The sequence below is a fragment of the Callospermophilus lateralis genome, chromosome 8 (genome assembly GCF_048772815.1).
Source record: "Callospermophilus lateralis isolate mCalLat2 chromosome 8, mCalLat2.hap1, whole genome shotgun sequence".
In the NCBI taxonomy this organism is placed as follows: domain Eukaryota; kingdom Metazoa; phylum Chordata; class Mammalia; order Rodentia; family Sciuridae; genus Callospermophilus; species Callospermophilus lateralis.
Genome location: NC_135312.1, coordinates 41,467,778 through 41,491,719, shown reverse-complemented (window position 1 = coordinate 41,491,719; position 23,942 = coordinate 41,467,778). Strand labels below are relative to the sequence as shown.

The window sequence follows — 23,942 nt, the reverse complement described above, 5'->3', positions numbered from 1 at the left end:
ATCATTCTTGCCTTCTAGTTCCTAGGAGTTCCAATTGCTTGCAGAGGCTTAAGTTAAAATAGAACTAAAAGTAAAAATATATAGCCAGGTGTAGTGGCACACACCTGTAATCCCAGCAACTCAGGACGCTGAGGCAGGAGGATCTCACGTTCAAGGCCAGCCTCACCGAGTTAGCAAGACCCTGTGTCACTATAAAAAACAAAAAGGGTTGGGGGTTGGGGATGTAGCTTGGTGATAAAGCATCCCTGGGTCCAATATCCAGTACTAAAAAAAATCTCTCTCTCTCTCTCTTTCTCTCTGTCTGTATCTCTTCCTCTGTCTCTCTAAGATTATGGAGAAGGAAGACATTGATGTGTGGAATTAAACTTTAAAAAAGTGAAGGAAAAAAGAGAGAAGGTAAGGGAGAGAAAAGGCACATAAGAGGAAATAACACTAACATAATTTTCAACAGTACCTCTAAAGTCAAATTTCCTTTATAAGGATTATGTTTCAAAAATAAATATACATATATTGAGTGTCTCCTGTGTATAATCCCAAAGTGAATAAGATACTATCTTTATTCTCTCTATAAAGACAGCACTCTAATATAGGAAGTAGTTGCTTTGGTTAACCACAACCTGAACTTTTTTCCCAAGAAGCAAACACATGAGCTTTATTAGTTGAACTTTTTTCCCAAGAAGCAAACACATGAGCTTTATCGGGTTTTATTAGTTGGAGAGGCACCCCAGGACTTGGAGTATGATATATAAGATTTTTCTAGCACGTTTTCTAGCATATAGTATTTACTGCCTACTTTGATAAAAAGGTACTTATACTTCTTGTCCCTCAATTCAATCTATACTAAGGTTATAGACTTGGGCCAGCATCACAGAGGTGATGTGCCTTCCTCCTACATTACATTAGTGGCACACAACACTGATAAGTCCCATTACTCATGTGGTTAGCTTTGACCACCTGGTCAAGGTGATGTCTTCCAGGTGTCTGCCACTATAAACTATTTTTTTTCCTTTCTAGTCAATAAACATTTTAGGAGAGAGACTTTGAGGCTATGAAAACACACAGTTTCTCCTTATACTTTCATTAATTTAAGAATTCATTTGTTGATCTTACCTGCAGCAACTATAACTATGGTGTTTGGTGGTTTCCTATTTTCCTAATTTGGTCTACAATTATTAGTTTTCCTCATTTCTTCCACTTTTGTTATTTGGAATTCTTCTGGTAAGCAAGCATTGTCCATCCACTCATCCATTCATACATTTCTATGAGAATAGACTAAGAGATACTTATTTTACTCTTTGAGTTATGTTCTAATACTACCATTGTTTGTTTTCTTGCCTTAAGTTTTATAGCACTGGCCATTGGGAGCTACTTTATTTTATAGAACTTCCTTATCCTCTAGTACTACAAGAAATTCTAGACACATCGATTATTTCCCCCCTGCTCCAGCCATACCCAAGACACTCTGGCTCCTTTTAAAAAAAAGTGATATTTTAAAATGACCTTCAACTTTTCTTTTGTTTCAGAATGATAGATGCATTCTAAGTATTTTATTATGAAAAATTTCAAATATACAGAAACATAGAGAAACTTGTATAATAAACTCCTAAGGATTCATGATCCAGTTTCAACAATGATTAATATTTTTTCAATCCTATTTTGAATTCCATTCCCTCTTTTTTCCACCAGTACATATCACATCACTAGTAAATATCTTAGTATCTGTATTTCCTAATTTAGAAAGATTTTAAAAAGCACACCTACCATGTCATTATCACATTGAATAAAATTAACAATTATTCCTTAATTTATAGTGTCCGCCAAATTCTAATTTCCTTGGTTGTTTTAAAACTGGCTTTTCATGCTTGTTATGTTCATATCAGGGTTCAAATAAAGCCTATATAGTGAATTTGCTTGTTATATTTCCTAAGTCTCTTTTATATTAAACAGTGCTCCTTCTTCTTTTCCCCCATGTTATTGGTTTTTACAGAAACTGAGCCATAGTCCTGTAGAATTTTACACATTCTATATTTGGCTTATTCCTTCAAATTCAGTAGCTAGATCAAGGGGAATAGTTAGATTCAGGTTCATTTTTAGGTAAGAATTCTTTATTGTTGGTGTTGTATACTTCTTACTATATCACTACATCATATTATAAATACTTAAGGATTGCTGATTCACTTTTATTAGCATTAAGATTGCTCATTATGGGGATGGGGGTGTGACTCAGGGGTAGACTCCTATGTATGCATCCTGCCTTCTCTATCTACTCTACTCCTAAGTTCAATTCCCAGCACTGAAAACAAACAAACAAAAATATTGCTCTTTGGGTTTAAGTATCTGATTCTTCCGTAACCTTTCTCCTCATGATTTTAGCATTCATTGGTAATTGTTGCCTAAATCCATTATTTCATTAGAGATTGCAAATGGTAATTTTCTAGTTCTATTACTCTTATTGCATTTATTATTTGGAATTATTCTTTAAAAATTTCCCTTATCTTCTGTCATCTGGAATAGAGCTCCTATAGGAAATGCATAATGCATTTTTTATCACTTTCAAATGTTACAGTGGTGAAAACTGAGACTTATTTCTTAGTTATTTGAGTGTCATGGACTTACATATATCTGAATATTTCATTCTATTACAATCATTTTCTTATGCTCAAATTGCCCCATCATAGTCTGGTGGAAGCTACTTTATCTACTATGCTCTTATTTTAGTGTCAAAATAATACTCCAATATAACTACTAACAATTATACTTATAAATAGTGTTTTCATTTTGTTAATTTTGACAAGCATCATATGTGTAAGGATTCTCACTGTGAAAATGTACAAGGCAGCATTCCTCTGGTGAGCAAACTCCAGGAGGATAACAGGAGTCCAGTTATCCACACTTGGAATATTCTACAGTTTCTCCCTGGAAATAGTAAGATGACTAATGCATGCTCTATGCCTAGCTGCTATGATAATGTCCTTCATTGGGAGGCAGTGTGCTATTGTCTTATCAGCCTCAACCTTAATCTCAGACACTCAGCTTCTGGGAATAAAGGAACTCTCTTAGACAACACCAATGTGTCACTGGGCTTACACTTGCCTACATAAACTATAACTTTATACAATAAGCGATATGTACTAATGATGTCAATGACCCAGTGTAACCTATGGTTATAAATAAAGCTGGAAGTTTGGACAAGCAGCCCCTCTTACTTTGCCCCTGAACCTTGCTTGCTTCTGTCTCTCTTTTGTTTTTTCTTTACACATATGTACTCATGTAACCATCACCAGGACAATCAAAATATTTCTGAATATATAAACAAACAGGGCTAGACTAAATGTAAAAGTAGAACTCCAACCCACAGCTTGCAGCATGCAGCCCAGGAAACCAATCTACTACATGCACTAACCAGTCTATGAAATAGTTCAGGCAACCAAAAATGACCAGGACTTGATTAATAATTGTCAGCTTCCCTAATTTTTGGTCTCCTTCTTCCCCTGGGATGGGGATCAAACCCAGGACTTGCACATGGTAGGCAAGCACTCTACCTGAGCTATCTCTCTCACCTTAAATATTTTGCTTTTGTTAACAAAGTCACATGCCTTTGCATGTGTCATTTTATATTTTTGCCAAAGTATCTTTTGGGATAGAGTTCTAGAAATAGCCTTGCACGTCTGGGTCAAAGAGTAAATGTATATGTAATTTTGCAAAATATTGTCAAATTCCTCTCCTAGGGATTTTGTATAATTTTCCATTCCCGATAGTAATGAATGAGGACTATTTCTATATCCAATGGAATATTGCCAAAAAATTAAAAAATTTGCCAATCTGTTAGATGAGAAATGAGATTGCCCCATAGATTTCATCTGAATTTTTTTCATCGTGGGCAAGGTTGAGCATCTCTTCATATGTTTAAGTGTCATTTGCAATTCTTTTTCTGTGAACAGTCTGTTCACATGTTTTGCCAATTGGAATGTTGGTCTTTTTTTACCCCTCAAATTTAGTAACTCACTATATATGAGGGATATTAGCATATTTTTGTATAAGTTGCAATTTTTTTCTAGTTTTCAATTTGTTATTTGGCTCGAGCTATAGTTTTTTCCATACATATTTAATGTAAGTTTCTTAACTTTTTAGTTAAGTTAATCATATTTTTTCCTTCATTTCTGGATTTTGAGTGATCACTAAGAAAGTTTTCCCCACTTTCAGTTTATAAAAAATTCATGCATACTTTCTTCCTATAAACTTAAGGTAGTCTTTTCTTCCTTTTTAACAGCTTTATTGAGATATAAGTCACATTCCATACAATTTACCCATTTAAAGCTCCATGATTTTTGGCTTATTACATTGCTTTTTAAAAATTGTAACTTTTAAATTTGCATTTTTAACCATTTAAAAATGTACAATTTGGTGGCATTAATACATTCCTTCATCATATTGTTCAGCCATCACTATTTCTAAAACTTTTTCATAAACCCAAACAGAAACTCTAAACCATTAAGGATCTCCTCCTTCCTTTCTCCTCCAAGTCTCTGTTAACTTCTGACCTATTCTGTTTCTGAATTGGCCTATTCCAGAAATTTCCTATAAACGGAAGTATACAATTTTTGTTTTTTATTTAATTTAGCATATATAATGTTTTCAGAATTTATCCATATTTTAGCATGCATCAAAACTTCATTCCTTTTTAAAGTTTAATGATATTCCATTGTATAGTTATTCCACATTTTGTTTATTCACTCATCTGCTAATGGACATATGCTATTTTAATCTTTTGCTATTGTGAATAAACCTGCAAATAGCCAGAAAGCCAGCCTACCATGAATATTACTGTACAAATATCTATTATATATTTCTGCTTTGATTTACTTTGGGTCTTTTGAATTTCTTTGAATACCTCAGAATGAATTGCTTTTGGACATTTGGTAACTCTGTTTAGTTTTATTTTTTGTTTTTTGGGTTTTTTTTTGTGGTTCAGGGATTGAACCAAGGACCTTATGCATATAAGGCAAGCAATCTACCAGCTGAGCTATATCCCCAGCTCTCTGTTTAGTTTTTTATGGACTAATTTGCATGGATTCAGCTTGACCCCACTGCAGCCATCTTGAGTCATAACTGCCATGACCACTCATGAGTAACCCTGGTGGGTTTTCCCTGTATAATATAAGTAAATGAGACCATTAGAGTGGCATGTACAATGCCATGATTGGACCCTGACTGGATCCTGGCTCTGTCAACATCAGGAATGTAGCTGAAATCTTTGATAAGATTTATCTTAAGATAAACCAAGTACATTCCAGCTTGGATGAGGTCAATTTGTTCTGACCATTATTTACACCCCTCCTTCTTACCCAAACTGTGGTAATCTAACTGGTTTCTCTGCCACCCAGGACTGTCAGTGTGTCCTTAGTAAATTGCAATCTGTGAAACCCTGGATCTGTCTGCCTCTTTTATTTGGTCTCATGACACCAAGGAACCAGTTTCATACACCGTGCTGGGCTATTACAGAACACTGCCAAATTCTTTTCTTTAGTGGCTGCATCATTTTACATTTTCAGCAGCAATAGAAAAGGGTTTCAATTCATCCATGTCCTTGCTAATGCTTGTTATTTTCAATTTTTGTTTTTTTAATTAAAAACAATCATCCTCATAGATATGAAGTGATATTTCTCTTCACATTTATGGTTTGATTTGCACTTCCCTATTGACTAATAAGCACCTTTTTTGTGCATATTGGCCATTTATATATCTTCTTTGAAGAAATCTCTGTTTAAGTCCTTTGCCCATTTTAAAATTGGGTTGATTTTTTTTTGTTTTTTTTATTTAACTTAGCATATATAATGTTTTCAGAATTTATCCATGTTTTAGCATGAGTTGTAGGAGTTCTTTATATATTCTAGACATTAAACCTTTTCAGAAAGATGATATGAAAACATAATCTCTCATTCTGTAGGTTTGTTTTTTGCTTTTTGGATAATGTCATTCAGTGTAAAAAGATTTTATTTTTGATGAAGACCAATGTATCTATTTTTCTTTTGTTTCTCATTCTTTTGATATTATAAGAATTCACTGCCAAACCAAAGTCCTTAAGATTTACCTTTGTATTTTCTTCTAAGAGTTTTATATTTTCAGTTTTTATGTTTAGGTAAATTTGTCCATTTTGAGTTATCTTTTGTATATGGTATAAGGTAGATGTCCTACTTCATTCTTTTGTCTGTGTATATCCAGTTTTCCCAGCATGGTCTGTTAAAGAGATTATTCTTTTCCCTTTAAATGGACTTGGCACCCATGTAAAAAATTAGTTGACCATAAACATATGGATTTCTTTTTGAATTGGTTTTATTCTAGTGGACTCTGTGTCTATCATTATGCAAGCACCACACTATTTTGATTACAATAGCTTTGTATTGAGTTTTGAAATCAAAAGTGTGAGTCCTCCAACTTTGTCCTTCTTTTTCAAGATTCTTTTGCTATTTGGAATCCCTTGCAATTCCATGAGAATTTTGAAGACTGACCTTCCATTTCTGTAATAAAGGGTGTTGGGATTTTGTTAGGAATAGCATTAAGTCTGCAAATTGCTTTGGATAGTATTGCATCTTGAAAATCTTGTCTTCTTATCCATAGACATAAATGTCTTTCCTCAGATCCAGGTCTTTTAAAAGTACTTCTCAATTTTCTTTAGCAGAATACTAATTTAGTCAAAGCCATGCAACTTCCTTCCAAAGTTACCACGAAGTACATTGCCCAAAACTCCCAAATGTTGAGAGTTGGCATTAAAGCACATTTCACTGAAATCCACAAAGCATCCCTTTATTTTCATATAAATAATAGCTACTGGTGAAGGGAAAAATAAAATTTTGACGATTAGCATTTACTTGAGGAACCATTTTTGTAAGACACTGATGAAGGAATATGGAATACATCTTCAAAGTGGCAGGGGGCACAGAGATAAGCACACCAAATTAAAAGCATAAAAGCATATTCTCATGAGAACCAAGCAATCCTTGTTGTTGGAGGACCAAATGGAATCATCATTAATGTAAGTAGAATCAAAGTTCACAATCTGCAAGTCCTTCTTGAGGTATGCATGATTCAGCTTATTTACAGTTCGAGCAAAGGAATATTTAGAAGCACAACTATATGCTTCCAAACTGTACACTTTCTTGAAGTGCAGATCAAAAAATGGATTGTCCTAGAAGAGAAAGACAGTAATGACTTAGTTCATAGCCATGAAAGTAGTTTCCTGGATTCTTTCATATTCTCCTGGATGTGTCTATTGAAAGTGACAGTATCAAATATATTTCTAAAATCTACAAATAAGCATTCCAAAACTACCTGCTTCAAATGTAATTCCTTCTAAAAAATAAACAAGAAAGATTATTTTTGAAACATCTATGTCTTGTCAATTATACACATGATGATTCTGCAATATGTATTTGGCATAAAAATGGGAGTTTATAACCCAATTGAGTCAAATGTATGAAAGATGATATATCATGAGCTTTGTAATGTTTTGAACAACCAATAAAAAAAATTATACACATGAAAAGAATGTCACAGAATGTATATTTATCACATCTTCTCTGTGTAGTAAATTTGAGAAGATGGGATGGATATAATAAACCCCCTTACAGACTTTTGGGGATGGAGGTGGAGAAAAGCATTTTTCTCTGGTGTCTTTACTAGGAGTTTGGTCCTCTTTGATATTTAAAAGGTAAGTGGGGGAAATGCAGGATGGCTAATTAGCATTTGACATAGTACAGATGGCCAATTTGATGACTTTGCAGTTGACAGCAAGGAGTAATCTTTGACAGTAATAGCAGGGACCATTAAGTCATTTGACAAACTGCTAGAATGCCTCTTAGTGAATGGCTCTAGGTTCTTGCAATATGTCTAGTAGAAATGCTTCAAAAAAGAGTAGATATTAAACCTAATCTGGGTCTTACATATTGAAATAATAATAATTGAGTCTGGAGTAGTGGTGCAACTTGGGAGACTAAGGCAGGAGGAACTCAAGTTCAAGGTCAGCCTCAGTAATTTAGCAAGACTCTGTCTCAAAAAGAGATTGGGAGGAGGGGGGAGAGAATAATAATAATTGCTATTGTTATTAGTAGTAGTGACAACAGTGCTTTGCTGGTGACACAGCTCAGTGGTCAAGTACTTCTGCAGCATATGTGGAGCCCTAGATTCAAGTCCTAGCACTACACACACAAAACTATATCATGCATTTATAAAGTGTACAAAGTGTATTTCTGTTTAGAAAATATTTTCACAATTCTCCCTAATTCCCAACTCTCTTGAGGGCAAAGGTTTTGCGTTCTTTGTGTTCCTCATGCTCATCCATGGCAACTATTGTTGTCTCAACAAATGTGTGTTGGACCGATCTGAAGTGCTTCTATGTAAGAGGAAAAATGAAAGTAAACATTGCTTAAATGACAAAGAGGCAGAGAGGCACCAAACCACACAAGAGTGTAAATTCAGTAGCAAGTAGCTTTTAAGCATCATATACAAATAACTACGTATTTTCAAACAGGAAAACTCTTGCAGAAGGCCAGAAAAAGAACATGGGTTTTGAAACTAGAGGACCATTTTGACTCTCTGATGTAACCATGGGCAAACTACTTATGTGATCTCTCACTTTTCCATTTTAGTTAGGGTTGCCCTACAGTTTGAGATTAATCATATAAAATGCCTAGTATGGAGCTTAATAAATGATCATACCCCAAACATCTGTCCCCAGAGATTGTGATACTGGTGTTAATACTGCTTTGCTTTGTACTATTTTTTAAACAACACTTTAAAAGGAAGATATAAGAGTGTTGTGATTTCAAAGGTAGTGTTCCCTTAGCCATACCTTGAGTTTTTTTCCTAGCTGTCATACAATGAAAGACAATTCTGCAGAGACTGTCAAAAGGAAATCTCCATTCCACCACCAGATAGTAATCATGTTCTTTAGATAGTTTTCTCTTCCATTTGCTTCTTGTCATGTAGAAAATATCCTTCATGTCTTTGAGATAATGAGGATTAATCTTTGCTTTAGCTTAATAATTGAAAGGACAAGTGTGCATGCACATAGAATACAAATCCCTTCCTTTCTTCATCTCCCGCCTTTCTTTCTTTGATAGAATTCTAGAGCTAAGAGGGGATCTCATAGATTATTTAGTAATCCCTTATTTATAGATGAGATGACAGTTTTCCAGAGAGGTGAAGCACAGGCCACACCTAGAGTTAAGTGGCAGAGTTAGGACAAGAACCAACACCCCAGCTGTCCAGGCCCTGCTTTGACTTCATTATTTTGTCTCCTGTTGGATCAGTCAGTCTCCAAATCTAAATAATTTGATTTATGCTTTATAAAGTGTCTTCAATTTCAATTACATTCCATTTTACACTTGATAATTTTCTGGCTTAAAATTACTCTATTGACAATTGTATCATTGCCATTGAGAAAAATGTAGTAAACACTCCTTTCAATTGAGAGAGAGAGAGAGAGAGAGAAAGAGAGAGATGATTTTCTTGTATTCCCAGAACATTGAGGAGATAATGTATATGAGGAGATAATGTATATATAATGTATATAATATATATGAGGATATATATATATATATATTTTTTTTTTACATCATTCTAGAAGATAAATGTTTTTTAAAAAACTCTTCTTAGGATATTATAGTTTTCTTTTGACAGGACTGATAAAAATATCCCAGGCACTGGCCAAATTTGGAGATATTATGACACCACTAACATTTGAGAACATGAGAAACAAAGAAAAGAAAAAAAGAAAAATGGGCCAATAATTGGGTGAGGGTGGTTAATTTCTGAACTATGGATTGGTGAAACTGATCTAGATTTCTGTTAAAATTTGGTACAGTATAGAAATCTGGCAAGTACAGAAAAGTATAAAAAAGAAAATAAAAATTGTAAAATTTTTAACCTTATTATACGGGGCTGTTTCATATATACATGCACATATACACATACATGTAACGACATGTATTTTCTAGCATTAAAATTTAAGATTTAAGCCAGGCATTATGGTGCACACCTGTAATCCGAGTGGCTCAGGTCAAAGTCAGCCTCAGTAAAAGCAAGGCGCTAAGTAATTCACTGAGACTGTAAATAAAATACAAAAAAAAAAAGACTGGAGATGTGGTTCAGTAGTTGAATGCCCCTGAGTTCAAACACCAGTACTAAAAAAAAAAAAAAAAGAAAAAATTAAGATTTAGATTTCTATAATATGATAAAATAAATGTGCAGAATTGACACTATTTTAGGAAAGCTTTGTTTTCAGTTGATTTTTTAAAAAACTTATTAAATAGTAAATAATTATGATCTGAGGTATTCTTCTGGAAACCTGTTTTGTGATGACTACATGCTATTCCATCTATGGATATGCAGCAATAGGTTTAATTGCCTAAACATCTAGGTAAAATGTATTGTCAGAAAAATATTACTTGACTGGATACAGTAGTACACGTCTGTAATCCCAGTGATTTGGGAGGGCTAAAGTAGGAGGATTGCAAGTTCGAGGCCAGTCTCAGCAAGTTATTGAGGCCTTAAGAAATTTAGTGAGCCCCTGTCTCAAAATAAAATATTAAAAGTTCTGAGGGTATGCCTCAGTGGTAAAGCACCTCTGGGTTCAACCCTCAGTACCAAAAAAAAAAAAAAAAAAAAATATATATATATATATATATGTGTGTGTGTGTGTGTGTGTGTGTGTGTGTGTAATTAGGAAACAAAGCAATGAAATCCAGCGCTTTCACCAAGGAGTCCTGCCAAACACAGCAAGCTTGAAAAATAGGATTTCTAGGTGTTAGTCAAGGTAATAGCAGAAGGCATAGATAGACATCCAGATTACATCATTAAGCAGAGTTTATGGCTGTACTGTATCCTCTGAGCTTAGCAGGACCTTCTGTGCTATAAATTCTGATAGAAGACTGAACAAAGAAACTCATAAATAAATAAATTTGTGGAGGTTGACCAACCAATCTAAAGAAGGCAAATTAACAGATTTATGAGTAAAGTCTAGCTCTACCACTTAATAGCTATGTTACCTTGAGAAATCTATTAGTTTTTTTTTTTTTGGTGAGGGGTACCTGGGATTGAATTCAGGGGCACTCAACCACTGAACCACATCCTCAACCATTTTTTGTATTTTATTTAGGCATTGCTTAGGGCCTCACTTTTGCTGAAGCTGGCTGATATTTAAAAATCAAGATATTAAAAGGTTTGGTAGGTTGGAACAACAGGCCAAACTAAGAATATGATATTTATTAGGATTAACAATAAATGAGCAGGGCACAGGGGCCCATGCCTATAATCCCAGTGGTTTGGAAGGCTGAGGCAGGAGGATCTTGAGTTCAAAGCCAGCCTTAGCAACAGTAAAGCATCAACCAACTCAGTGAGACACTGATTCTATATATATATATTTAGAAATAATATAAATGATATATATATACACACACACATACACAAAATAGGGCTGGGGATGTGGCTCAGAGGTTGAGTGCCCCTGAGTTCAATTCCTGGTACCCGCTCCCCAAAGGAAAAAACCAACAATAAATGAATTTTGCACACATGGTGGTGCACACCTGTATTTCTAGCAACTCAAGAGGCTGAGGCAGAAGGGTTGCAACTTACAATGTGCAAGGCCCTGGGTTCAAACTTCAGTACCAAAAAAAAAAAAAAAAAAGAAGAAAGAAAGAAAGAGAAAAAAATGAGTTTTATTGAGTGCCTGATATCTATCAGGTAGAAGGCTATGACCTGGTCTCAAACTTTAGAAGGAGCTTTCCATTCAAAGGGGAGTTAAAGTAATACAATAACTGCAGTTTGTAGGGTTATGGCCTCAACATATTTACATCCATAATGAATGGGTGCACCAGGTGGGGAGTCATGAGTAGGACTTCACCTAATGGGAAATCTGGAAATGGGGTAAGAGCTGGGGGGGACTGGGCATTGTAAACTTCAGGAGTCAGTACTTAGTTAGGCATTGTGGGCATATAAAGTTCATGGACAGGATGAACTCTCCCTCTCCAGAAGACTCTAGAAACAGACTGGGAAATGACTAGTTAAGTGGACAAGAGGGGAGACTCTTTCTTGTCTTTCAACTCTAAGATTCTAGGATTTCCAAGCACTATGATCCTTCTGCAGGATGAAGGCGGCTTGCTGACAGAGGCAAGGAATCCTTAAAACCTGCAGAAGAAATTGGAGAAAGTGATGGTGGAAACGTAATATGTTTGGGAAAATGGCATTCAGAGTTTTAGGCCTGACTGCCTGGTTTACTCTGTTAAGAGGACCTTGGGAAAGATGCTTTTAAATTTAATAGACAAAACTCAAATTCAAACTCATAAAAGCAAAACAAAAAAGTAGATCACAGGAAATTAATCCATACCATTTAAGAACAATATGTCATTTTAACACTTAGTACATGACAAGAATATATGATGTAGGATATTGAGCATAAAGATCACCAGCATATTGATCCTACATCTCCCTTATGAAGCATAATACTTACAGTGTCTGCTTCTTTTCCATCAATCATCTGCAGATCATTCAAAGACCACTTTTTTGTTACTTCATATTTTTCATCTAAACCTATTCTGTAGTGTTTCACCATGATTATTTTCACTTCTTCATTTTTGGTCACTGTAGGACAGAAAAATTCTTAGTTTTAGAAGACTATAAATTATTCAAGTCACACTTTTCAGGATTATATATACACTTTTTATATAATGACCTTGAACCCACGTTATAGTTTTGGCCCGAATTTGAGATCTGATGTAGTTGAACCTTCATGAATATGCCCCCCAAATTTGCTCCACATGTTAAATTTATTTTTGCAGCAATTGTGGTTCTATGCTGCCACAATAGTGTTTGTCAGATAGAACCCTGAGCTATGTGCTTTGAGCTCTTTGTGGTAGAGAATGGGATTCAACGTGGGACAGGAAATAAGAGGCCTAGCATTACAATACAGTCAGTGCCAAAGTGTTTACCAGAACACATTATAATTTAAATCATGACAGTATAAGCAAGTGAGGTAAGAAGAGCAAACCGTTCTGCTCACATAGCAACACAGGACAGTACTTCGGGAACTGGGACAATTTCTTCTAAATTTGCTGTGTGAATCACAACCACCACTGACCTGTTTGATGTTGTTGGAGATTTTTAATCCTTTCAAGTATGCCTCTTAAATTCCAGTGTTCTAAATGATGCCTCCAGCACAGAAGATTCTAGTACTATGCTTTGAAAATTCAATGAAATCTTAATTTATGTGAACAAAATGAGGGAAATAATTTTCTCATCTTAAAATCGTTTCTTTGGTTTCACATAAACTCATCAGAATAATCAACATTTGATTATAGAGTTTCTGCTTTGAAAATTACCAGTGAGTTAATCAAGGAGGATTTCCTTACGAGTACTTGCTATTTGCTTGATAGATTATAGATGCCAAAGGGGAGACAAGTAAGAGCCTGCCCTCTAGTAACTTATGGTTTTGCTCAGGAAATAGGGCTTACATTTATTATAGAGAGGTGACAGATAGGGATCAACTACCTAATATCAACTAGCTAATATAAAGGTAGCTAATATCACTTAGAGAGCTGTACAAGCTGGTTCTGTCTTCTAAGAATGAGAATTTGTTTGGGGGAAGATTCTCTTTTGATTCTGCTATGGTTTAAATGGGTCCCCAAAGTTCTTGTGTTGGAAACTTAATAGTGCTACACTAGTATGGCATGAGACACAGGAGGCTAGTCTGGATCTCAAAGGCTCCAGAAATGGGGTTGGGGAAGGGAGTAATTCTCTGAAAGTACAGGTGATACTGAAATCAAGATGACCACTGGATCTCAGAGGTAACAATGGGACTGGAGAAGGGGTTCTGAGTAATTTGACAAATCTAAGATGAGGGCAAGGTGACAGGTGGCCAGTGCAAGCTCATACTGCAATACCAAGCCAGTAGGTCTCCTTCTTCTATGAGCTAGAGACTAAGAAAATAATACCCTGTTAAAAGAGTATTTTTCTGGTGGCCATGATGCACAGGATACATTAAAGAAGAAAAGAAAGAGGAACCAGAAAGCCCTGGAGGAGGCAATGTGGCTCGATTGAACTCAGGCGCACTTGACCACTGAGCCACATCTCCAGCCCTATTTAATTTAGAGACAGGGTCTCACTGAGTTGCTTAGCATCTCACTTTTACCGAGGCTGGCTTTGAACTTGTGATCCTTCTTCTCAGCCTCCCAAGCTGCTAGAATTACAGGCGTGTGTCATCGTGCCCAACTCCCCAAGTCCTTTTTATTTTTTGTTTTGAGACAGGCTGTCCCTGAGTTGTTTAGCACTAAATTGCTGAGGTTGGTTTCAAATCTGCCATCCTCCTGTCTCAGCCTTCTGAGCTGCTGGGATTATAGGCATGCACCACCACACCCAGTTTAATGAGTTTTGTTTTTGTCATACGCATAAGGTATTCACAAATTAATTCAGGAGAGAATGAGATGGAAGTTTTGTAGTTTAGGAATGGAAATAGAGACTGGAGGGTTTTGAGTGTGGAGAGGTTTCCAAGACCAGGTGTATAAGAAAAGAGCAGAGGAAAGGGATAAGAGAAAGGGGAGAAGAAAGAGGTGTCAGCAAAGGGTCTGAGAAGAGGCCTCAGAAAAGACAGATCAGAGAGCGCAATGCCATGGAAATCAGAGGATGATCTTTTTCAGAGGTTTGGAGACAAACCTGCGAAATCACTTTGTTAGGTAAGGTGGAGTTCAGCCCTGGCCCTGAATCTGACTTGGGAAGGTCATTGATTAGCATCATGAAGGCAGTTTCTCTATAATGGCAAGAGCAAAAGATGGTTTGCAGAGGATTCCTTTGTGTGCTACTGTATACAGCTTGAGTACACATTCTGTGCCAGTTCCTGGGTTAGGTAAGATTACACAAGGTAATAAACATGGAGGCTAAAGGCTATGACTTAGACATATTCCAAGAGTTCAGAAGACATATGGTGCATTTTGGGGTCAAGGGAGAAATTGAGGGGCATGTCTAGAGAGGACCTCAAGATCTTAATCCAGGATCAATGAATGACTCAAGAGTCTGAAGTCCCCCTGTAGCTGTGAGGTGCTAAGCAACTCAGTGAGAGCCTGTCTCTAAATAAAATTGTGTAGAAGTTGGTGGCCTTCTGCCATCTATACCACTCTAGCCCTAAAAATGTCTATCTGCACGGTTCTAGATGTCAGCTTTGCAAAGAGGAAAGGAGGACAAGAACTGCCATCAGGCTGGTGCGTTGTAGTAGAGGCCACCTTAGTGAGGACAAGATCTTAGTAGCTTGTCACAATTGCTAAGCACAGGATCTTGGAGGAGGTTCCTTCAACCAGAAGACAGTTGTGTCTTCCCAACAGAAGCTGTACCTCAGAATCAGAGGATTATATTCTGGTTCAGCTAGATGTCTCACTAAGCTACTTTAGAGGGTGAGAGAGAATGGGGGTGGACAGATAAGGAGAAGTACCTGGATACTATATGAAAATGTAACTTTCAGGGAGCAAATTCCACTGCCTCATCTACAAGTTATAATAACCAAATGATCAAAGATAAAGGCATTCATTCAATTCGTTAAGTTGATATTTATTTGAGTGCCCTTTTTTGTACTAAGCATGGTGTTAGAAATTGAAAAAAATTAATTCCCCAAATTAATTTTCACTGAGACTGCAGGGGATGGAGGTTTCAGAAAGAAAAATTATGCTGACGGTGCTATAAATGAGTCACGACACAGAGGGACATCATCGTCTGACTGGTCATCAGGAGGAGCGTCCTGAGGGAGGTCATCTGAGCTGCAAAGGTAGGAGTTGGTAGAATGAAGAAAAGAGTAAAGGGGATCTGAGAAGCACCGGCACAAAGGCATGAAGCGCTTGACACTTTTGAGTCATTATAAGTATTTGCTGTGAATGTGGCCAGGTGGAAGGAGGCAAGTTAAGCATGAGTTAGTCCTGGAAGGATCTGGAATGCCAAGCCATGGGATTTAGATGTTATTCTGAAAGCTGTGGTAGGTAGTGAGGAAGTGTTATTGAGGGATTTTAAGTGAATGGGCAGGCAGGGATTTAAATTTTAGAAAATTCTTTTGGAAGGGCTGGGAATGTGGCTCTGTGGTTAGGCCCCTCTGGGCTCTAACCCTGGTACAAGAAAGACAGACAGACAGAAAGAAAGAAAGAAGGAAGGAAGGAAGGAAGGAAGGAAAGAAAGAAAGAAAGAAAGAAAGAAAGAAAGAAAGAAAGAAAGAAAGAAAGAAAGAAGGAAGGAAGGAAAAAAAGAAAGAAAATTCTTTGGAACATTCCACAAGGGATGGTTTAGAGGTTGGGAACAGAGAAAGGAGATGCTAAGCAGATAGAATCTACCTGTTATTGAGTTTGCTTACATTAATGGTTACTGCACTACCAACACAAAGCTAAGAAAATAAAAGAACATGCTTTAAAGATTAAACTTTTGATGAAAAGAAGCAGCACAGAGAGACTACAGCCTCCTTAATTTGACGAAATGACTTCCTTTAGAACTAAGGAGGCTCCAAGAATTCTCTGTAGCCATAAGCCAAAGAAGTCTGCTCAGGCTGGAGTTGACCCAATCCCTAAATTCCGTGCTTGAGCTCCACTGCCAGCTCAAATTAAATGGCCATCACCACATTAAGGCACTGGCAAAGTGGAAACTTAGCACATCGCCTTAAAACAGAAATGTGTTTACCTAGTAAAAACGATAGAGTGTCGGTTTCACTAACATCAGAGCCTCTGTTGGAGAATTACGGCTTAGGGAATGATGTCTGCAGATACAGGGAACTTCAGAATTAGACTGCTCCACTTTTAATATTTTAGTCTGCATTTAAAGAATTATGATCTTAACTTCATAACAATCTTTTTTTACCTTTAATTTAAAAATGAACTTTGTCATTGATAAATACCTCTATTATCATGACAAAATGATGGATATATTCATGAGTCAGTATTGGCAAATTGATCCAACATGATTTGGCAGAATAGAGGAAAAGTAGTAGCAAATAAATAATTCGCATAGGAATGCTTTAAATAAGTAAGATCCTTTTATTTTCTAACCCTAAGTTTATATAATTGTTTTCATTATTTAAATTAAGTAATAGGAAAAAATTACCACCAGATATTGAAAAAGAGAAGCCTTTAGTGACATGTCACAAGGCACTGATGATTCCTTGGGGTTGTTGAGTAGGCAGTCATTAATGTCACCTAAAAAGTAATTTTCAAATAACATTTTTCTAGAAATATTTTTATAAAATCAATTTTGGGGCTATACTGGGTATCTTTAAAATATTAAAATAACTGACAGTAAGCAAGTTAGGACATGAGTTATTGATGTACTCTCAGAAATAGGAGAGAGAATGGAAGAGAAAGAAAGTGCTTTTTGTGGGAGCAGAAGAAAAGAAACAGAGGACCGTCCCCTAAGGCTCAGGCAAGGTCTGTTTAATGAGCTCCAAGCTAGAACAGTCTCAGAGCACCTCCTGAAAGCAACACAAGAGAGTGGTTGAGCACAAGTGACCTGAATTTAAATTTCTCATTTATCACTTGCTAGTTTATAATTTTGGGCAAATTATTTAGTAACTGTAAGCCTCAACTTTATTGTCCACAAGAAGTGGCAGATAAGATAATGCATGGGGAGTACTTAGCATAGTCTGGCGTGCGTGTTAAGAAACACAGTCATCTTTCTGGTTAGAAGCCGTGTCACAAAGTGGAAAGAACTTTGGTTTTAAAATTACTTCCTGTGACTGTGGGCTAGTTACTTACTTCTGATGACCATGGTTTTTCATCTGTAAAACAGAAATTTAACTTCATACAGTTAACAGTCTGGCTGAGGTTTTTTTTTTTTTTTTTTTTTTTTTTGATACTGGGGATTGAACCCAGGGCACTCAACCACTGAGCCACATCCTAAGTCTCCTGAATTAGCTTCCTGAGCTGCTGGGATTACAGGAATGCGCCACCACTTTTGGCTATGCCTGACGCTCTGTAGGTATAATTTACAACTATTTATTTTATCCCCTAATAAATAAGGCCATGCTAATAATGAAAAAGTTTTAATATTTTTTTCCTTAAAAGCTCTGCTATAAAGTTTCTGTTCACTCTACAATTGATGTGAATTGGACTTTAGAATAGGTGGAGCATATTGATTTCCACATTTTAATTCCCAAAGTAGAAAATTACCAATGGGAAAATCTGTCTCAAGAGTGACTAACTGATGATGTTATTGTAAGTCTTTGATTTTATAGATAATGATAGTATTCCACTTCTAGTATCCAAGTCACCAACCCTTTCAGATATAAAAGCTAAGTCATAATAAATACAAAGTAACAAGAGATCCCAAAGGGAACATTTCTGTGTTGTACTCTCCACTTATAATTACTCTGATTTGGAGAGTCAGAATATAGAATATTTTATTTACATTTCTCCATAGAGATATTTCTTGATGGTCAATGAATGTGCGCTGTACTTTGCTTGTGTGAGGGAGTTTCTGGGGGGGGAGACTTCAGCAAAAATAATGAAGCATTTTTCTACCTTTAGATACAGAGCAAAATATACCTTTTATTTTAAGGTATAAAATTGACTTTGATATTCAAGATTTGTTCCTCATCTCATAATCTTGATGAAAACTAAGTTTTGTGGTTTTATGATATTTGTATTTTATTTTTAGTAAAGTGTACTTTTCATTAATCAATCCCATATTTCTTTTTTTCCTAATTTGTTAGAATAGAGAATAAGTGCAATCAAATTAGAATTTTTCCAAGTGCTCGCTCTCTTTTTGAGAACAGAGCGCTATATTATTGTAAAACCAAGTGAATTCATATTTATGAAAGGAAATATCGGTTGTGAATGGGAAGATGTATCAAATCAGCCTTAAGTAAATCTGCAACTTGAAAAATAAAAAAAATGCACTCTCCTCTGCTCTGTTGTCAGAATATGTGCATAGCTGTTTGGATATAATTTGACCCACACAGTTGTTATTCTACCACTATTATAGCATCTTTTGTTTGTTTCTATGATGTCCAAGGAATTGGACCCAAGACCTTGCACAGGCAAGCACTCTACCACTGAGCCACACCCCCAGCAAAATAACATCTTTAAGTGTCTGAAAACTTTTCAAAATGTCATCCTATATTTTCATTCTTAAAAACACTACAATAATTTGTTCTCAATTTAGTGCTGGAAAGATTAAACTACTATCTCCCCAGATAACACTATCATCATGAAATGAAAAATTTAAAAAGTTATTTAGTTTTGTGATTTGTTTATAAGATTTTGGGAATTCACAAATTTAGCAACAGTGGTTCCAAATGAAGCCTCAAAAATCATTTTTAGCAATCCCCTTTGTTTGTCTTCATATTCTTAATTAACACTCTTTTGTAAATGATTTGACAAATTGTTAGGTTCTTTGATTCACAGAGGAAAAAAGTTCTGCTTTGATATAAAAATTAATATATGTAGAAAAATTACATATAATATTTTCATAATTCTAGCAAATGCCCTTAATTTCAAATTAATATCTATATATGGAAAATTGTTTTCTAAAGACATGAGAATACCTTACAATAGTCTAAGTCTTAATAGGCATATAATTTAAAACATAGTATAAAGTATACTCCATTAATTTTATATCAAATGAACATATTTATATACCTTTACTATATATTTTATTCTAACTACAAATGCATATTTATAGTATAGACCTACATACACATATTTTAGCATGTATTTTTACAGTAAATATATATATATATATATGCATGTGTATATATATACATTTTAATTCATTGTTGATGAATTTTAAAATTTTATTTATTTATTGGTATGTGGTGCTGAGAATCGAACCCAGTGCCTCACACATGCTAGACAAGCACTCTACCACTGAGTCACAACTCCAGCCCATACAATAAATATATTTTTTCTGTACATTTTTGAAAGTATAATGCTATCTTTTTAAAAAACCCACCTTTCATTTATTGGAATATAGTTTGTCATTATTTTTTTTTCCTAGTAAGGACTTTATAGGGGAGCACTTCATGCAAACGTAGGTGTTTTTATTTCCATTTCAGAGATGTTAACACTGTTGCCAGAGATGTTAACACTAATACCAGAGATGTTAACATTGATGCCATCTTGTCCCAAGTTCATACCTGATAGGCAGACAAAGCAGGGCCAGATTTTACAACCAGATCTACCCGATTCCAAGCATTCCAAGGGATGTGTTAACCATGCCCTGCTACCTCCCAGTTTTGGCTAAGGTTTCAATATGCCATTTCAAGTCTATTGGAGTGCCTTGAACCCATTTGCACTCTCCTCATTGCTCTCAGGACTTGTCCCTTCCTAGTGCCTGAACCTAACAGACCTCCTACCCCTTTCATGAGATGCTGGTTTTGATCGCTAATGATAATGTTGTTGGAGGACTGGGAAGATAATCCCAGGGAGAAAGGGACATGTAAACTCTGAGGTGGAGGGAACTGAGGACCCAAGATATCTTCAATGTGTATCCCAGCAACCACAGAGAGGAAAATTGAATTAATGACATCTGCATTTTACGTTGGTCAGGTAATCATCAAGTTTTAACAGTAAATGACTATACTCTGGTTGTGAGACTCCTGCAGAAGGACAGACTCCAGTCAGATAAGTAGAAAGTATTGCCAAATTTCAATTTTTTTTTCCTCTTTCGGCACTGGGGACTGAAGCCAGGGTCTTGGGCATGTTAAGCCCATGCTCTACCACTGAGCTTCACCACCTGCCAAATATATTTCTTTAATTTGAAAAATGCATTATATGATTTGATTACTCTGGACCTGTGAGCCTTGCAAATTTAGAACTGTTAGATTATAGGGTGTGCAAGGAAATCAGAACTATGTGACTTCTCCTTGAAGGGGAAGAGCCCTCCAAGGTTAGTAACCTGCCTCAACAATTTTGATTCAGCTTGTTTGATTCCCATTGATGGAAATTTTTAAAGTAAAACATAGCCAAAGATAAGATGGTCGAGCATTATTTAAATTACTGTTCTGCCAAAATGGGTTTGTAATGGTCATAAAAATGTGCTATATTGGGGGGAAATGCTCACAAGTTGATGGATGTGATATAGAGGAGAAAAGTTAGTAAAAAGTTAATGAACTTTTATCTGAAGTATCATAAAATTGTCTTCTTTCTCATCCCCTCATTTTGCACCAGGAATTGAACCGAGGGGCAGTTAACCACTGAGCCACATTCCCACCCAGTTTTTTTTTTCTTTTTTAACAGGGACTCAATAAGTTGCTTAGGGTCTCCATAAATTGCTGAGGCTGACTTTGAACTTGTGATCCTCCTGCCTCAGCTTCCTGAGCTGTTGATATTATTGGCGTTCACCACTGTGCCTGGATTTCTTCCTCATTTTTGAGAGGGCCTTGTTTTTTCTCTTATATATGACAGAATCGTTGAATCAATTCCAAACATTGAATTCAAGGAGATGTTTCATGAGACAGTGATTTGGTGGTTAGGATACAACATGGATTCTTACTTAAATTGTTTGATTGACCTTCCCCCATAATTTACATTCTTTGTTTTTCCTGAGCTGATTGTGTTTTTTCTATTTGTTGATATGCCCAGTTCGCACACTTTATATGTATAGCAAAAGAGGCTAAGGTGTTCAATAAATATTACTCTTCTTAATACTGGGCAAATATGACTGTATTTATTAGAAATTATTATTTTTTTTAATTTCAAGCACTTAACTTAGAGACATTCTACTTCCCTTATAGTACTCCTTCTTGTTACCTTTGGAAAGGCCTTCTAAGCCAATTATCAGGAAAAGAATTATAACAAGTTCTCTGAAAATAGGGGTGCACTTTAAAAAGGAAAGTCCACAATGAACGCCAAGTTTCTTTTCTCCTAAGCCTCTGAAAAGTATTCAAAGGCACAGACTGGGATATTAAATTCAATAGTGGCACAGACATTTCTACCTAAATTCAGCATAAAAAAAGTCACAGGTTCAGCAAACTATAATTAAGCAAAAAAGCCTATTCATGACAATTTTCATAATTTTTAAAATGCTTGTTTTACTTAAATCCTTTAGAGGACATTCCCTTATCCTTAAAGTTCCATCTTCATTAACTAGTTTCTACCATTAAAGGATTGTTTTTCATGTAAGAGAAATATTTTTTAAAGGCTCATTTCTGTCTTCAAAACAGAAAATCTAAATCCCAGAAAATCTAAACAAATGAATGGAACAAAAAAAAAAAAAAAAAAAAAAAAAAAAAAATAATAATAATAATAATAAACAACTAAGGTTTTGTTTCTTTCCTAGGATGAAAAGAAGATTCCAGTAATCTAAAATGGTTGAAAATAGAGATGTATAACTCAATTCTTCAATGTATTTAAAAGTATACAGAGAACTCCCTGTTGAAGTTTTAAAAATGAACTCTTACACAATAATGAGCTCTTACATGCCACGAGAGTGAACTAAAAGATTAGAGACAAGATAATCAAATCAGAAGTACATATTCAGTTTCATTTCTGAACAAATAATCAAAAGATCATGATATCATTTTTCTTTCTTTCATTTTAGCACATTAAGAAAAATTCAACGGAATCCAAATTCTCAAACTAGGCATAGTTAAACTCTTTCACAAGAGGCACACATGTGCTGTATAAGAAACACAGACAAACCCCCCTACCACCCAAGCATCTTTAGATGACTTGCTTTTTGAAATGAGAACGGAAAGAGTAGATTACCTGACACACAGAGGTAGTACCTGTCCTGCACCGAGAACTCAATTTCAATAAACTCGTACAGATTCTGTGAGAGTGGCTTAAACAATTTCTTCTCCAAGTCCTCCTTCACCAATGATGACATTTCCTCCAGCTCCCCTTGGCCTGATATTTTGGTTCACACTCAGGCTTGCTCTCCTTTTGCTCCTTGCTGTCTCTTTAGGCTTTGCAATCCTCCCAGCTTACCCGCCTTTAACTTCTCATTTGTAGCCAGAACCCAGGCTCCAGAGAGCACCGAGGGGTCAGTCCCTCACTGCAGTATCTGCCCAGTGGCAGCAACGGCTGCAGCAGCTAAAATACAGCAGTGGCACTAGCCTCACCGCCAGCCTTGAGCATCCAGCCTCAAGCAGGCTGCTCTCGGGAGCTCTCCTGTGGCTCGCTGATGGGGAACGTATTTATGAACGCCGAGCCATATCCACAGATCTACTTGTGGAGTCCTCTGGTTATTCAAATCTAAGTACCCTTTCCCCTTTCACAGCAGCACTCTGCAGAGAAAAGACCACCACTGCAGCTTGATGCCATCATATAAATCAGCTGTCTGGCTCTATTGATTGCAATCATCTTCCATTAAGAACTTTGTTCTCATTCGCCAAGGAAAAGGCATCCCTTCTCGCTCTTGGCATTTTCAACAAGTTTCTTTCCCCACCTGCAATGTGTTCAGACCTTTGCTTCCAATGTTCTAAAGATTATGGATCTAAATTGTAATTTTTTTTTTATTTTTCAAAATTATTTTTTAAATGGACATTTAAATGGGATCATTTTAATACTATTTATTTCTTCACTCACAGATGAAAATATATTAGGTACTTACTAAGGGAAAGCATTCTGTTTGTTTCTTGGGAAGTTTCTATCCTCAAAGAGCTTATGGTCTAATAGAGATAAGTACACCATATAATTAACCCAGATGTGTAAAAGTGATACAGGGCACCAAACAGAAGGGAAAACAGACTAGGAAATATACCTTTTCCTGGAAAGAACAGAAGAAGTACCATGGGAGAGTCTGGAGCTGGGAGAGTGAGAGAAGAGCATAGAGGTGGAGAAGGAGGGGCATATTGAAATGGAAGGAGCAGTGTGAGCTGCATCAGTAAGCATAGGGTGGCTGAAGGTGTCCTCTCCAAAATTCCATTGCTGCCAATGTGGTATTATTAAGAGGTGGGGCCTTTAAGAGGTGAGTAGGTCATGAGGACTTCT

At 36.0% G+C, this 23,942-nt stretch overlaps 1 protein-coding gene across 1 annotated transcript; it reads right to left on the bottom strand.

The window, feature by feature from the left end:
- Nucleotides 1–6,919: 6,919 nt before the first annotated feature.
- Exoc1l (exocyst complex component 1 like) lies at nt 6,920–22,836 on the bottom strand. Its single transcript, XM_076863861.1, has 3 exons — nt 22,716–22,836; nt 12,506–12,636; nt 6,920–7,186 (listed from the first exon to the last, which is right to left on the bottom strand). The coding sequence occupies exons 1-3, from the start codon at nt 22,834–22,836 to the stop codon at nt 6,920–6,922; spliced, it is 519 nt and encodes a 172-aa protein (XP_076719976.1).
- Between the last annotated feature and the right edge of the window lie 1,106 nt (nt 22,837–23,942).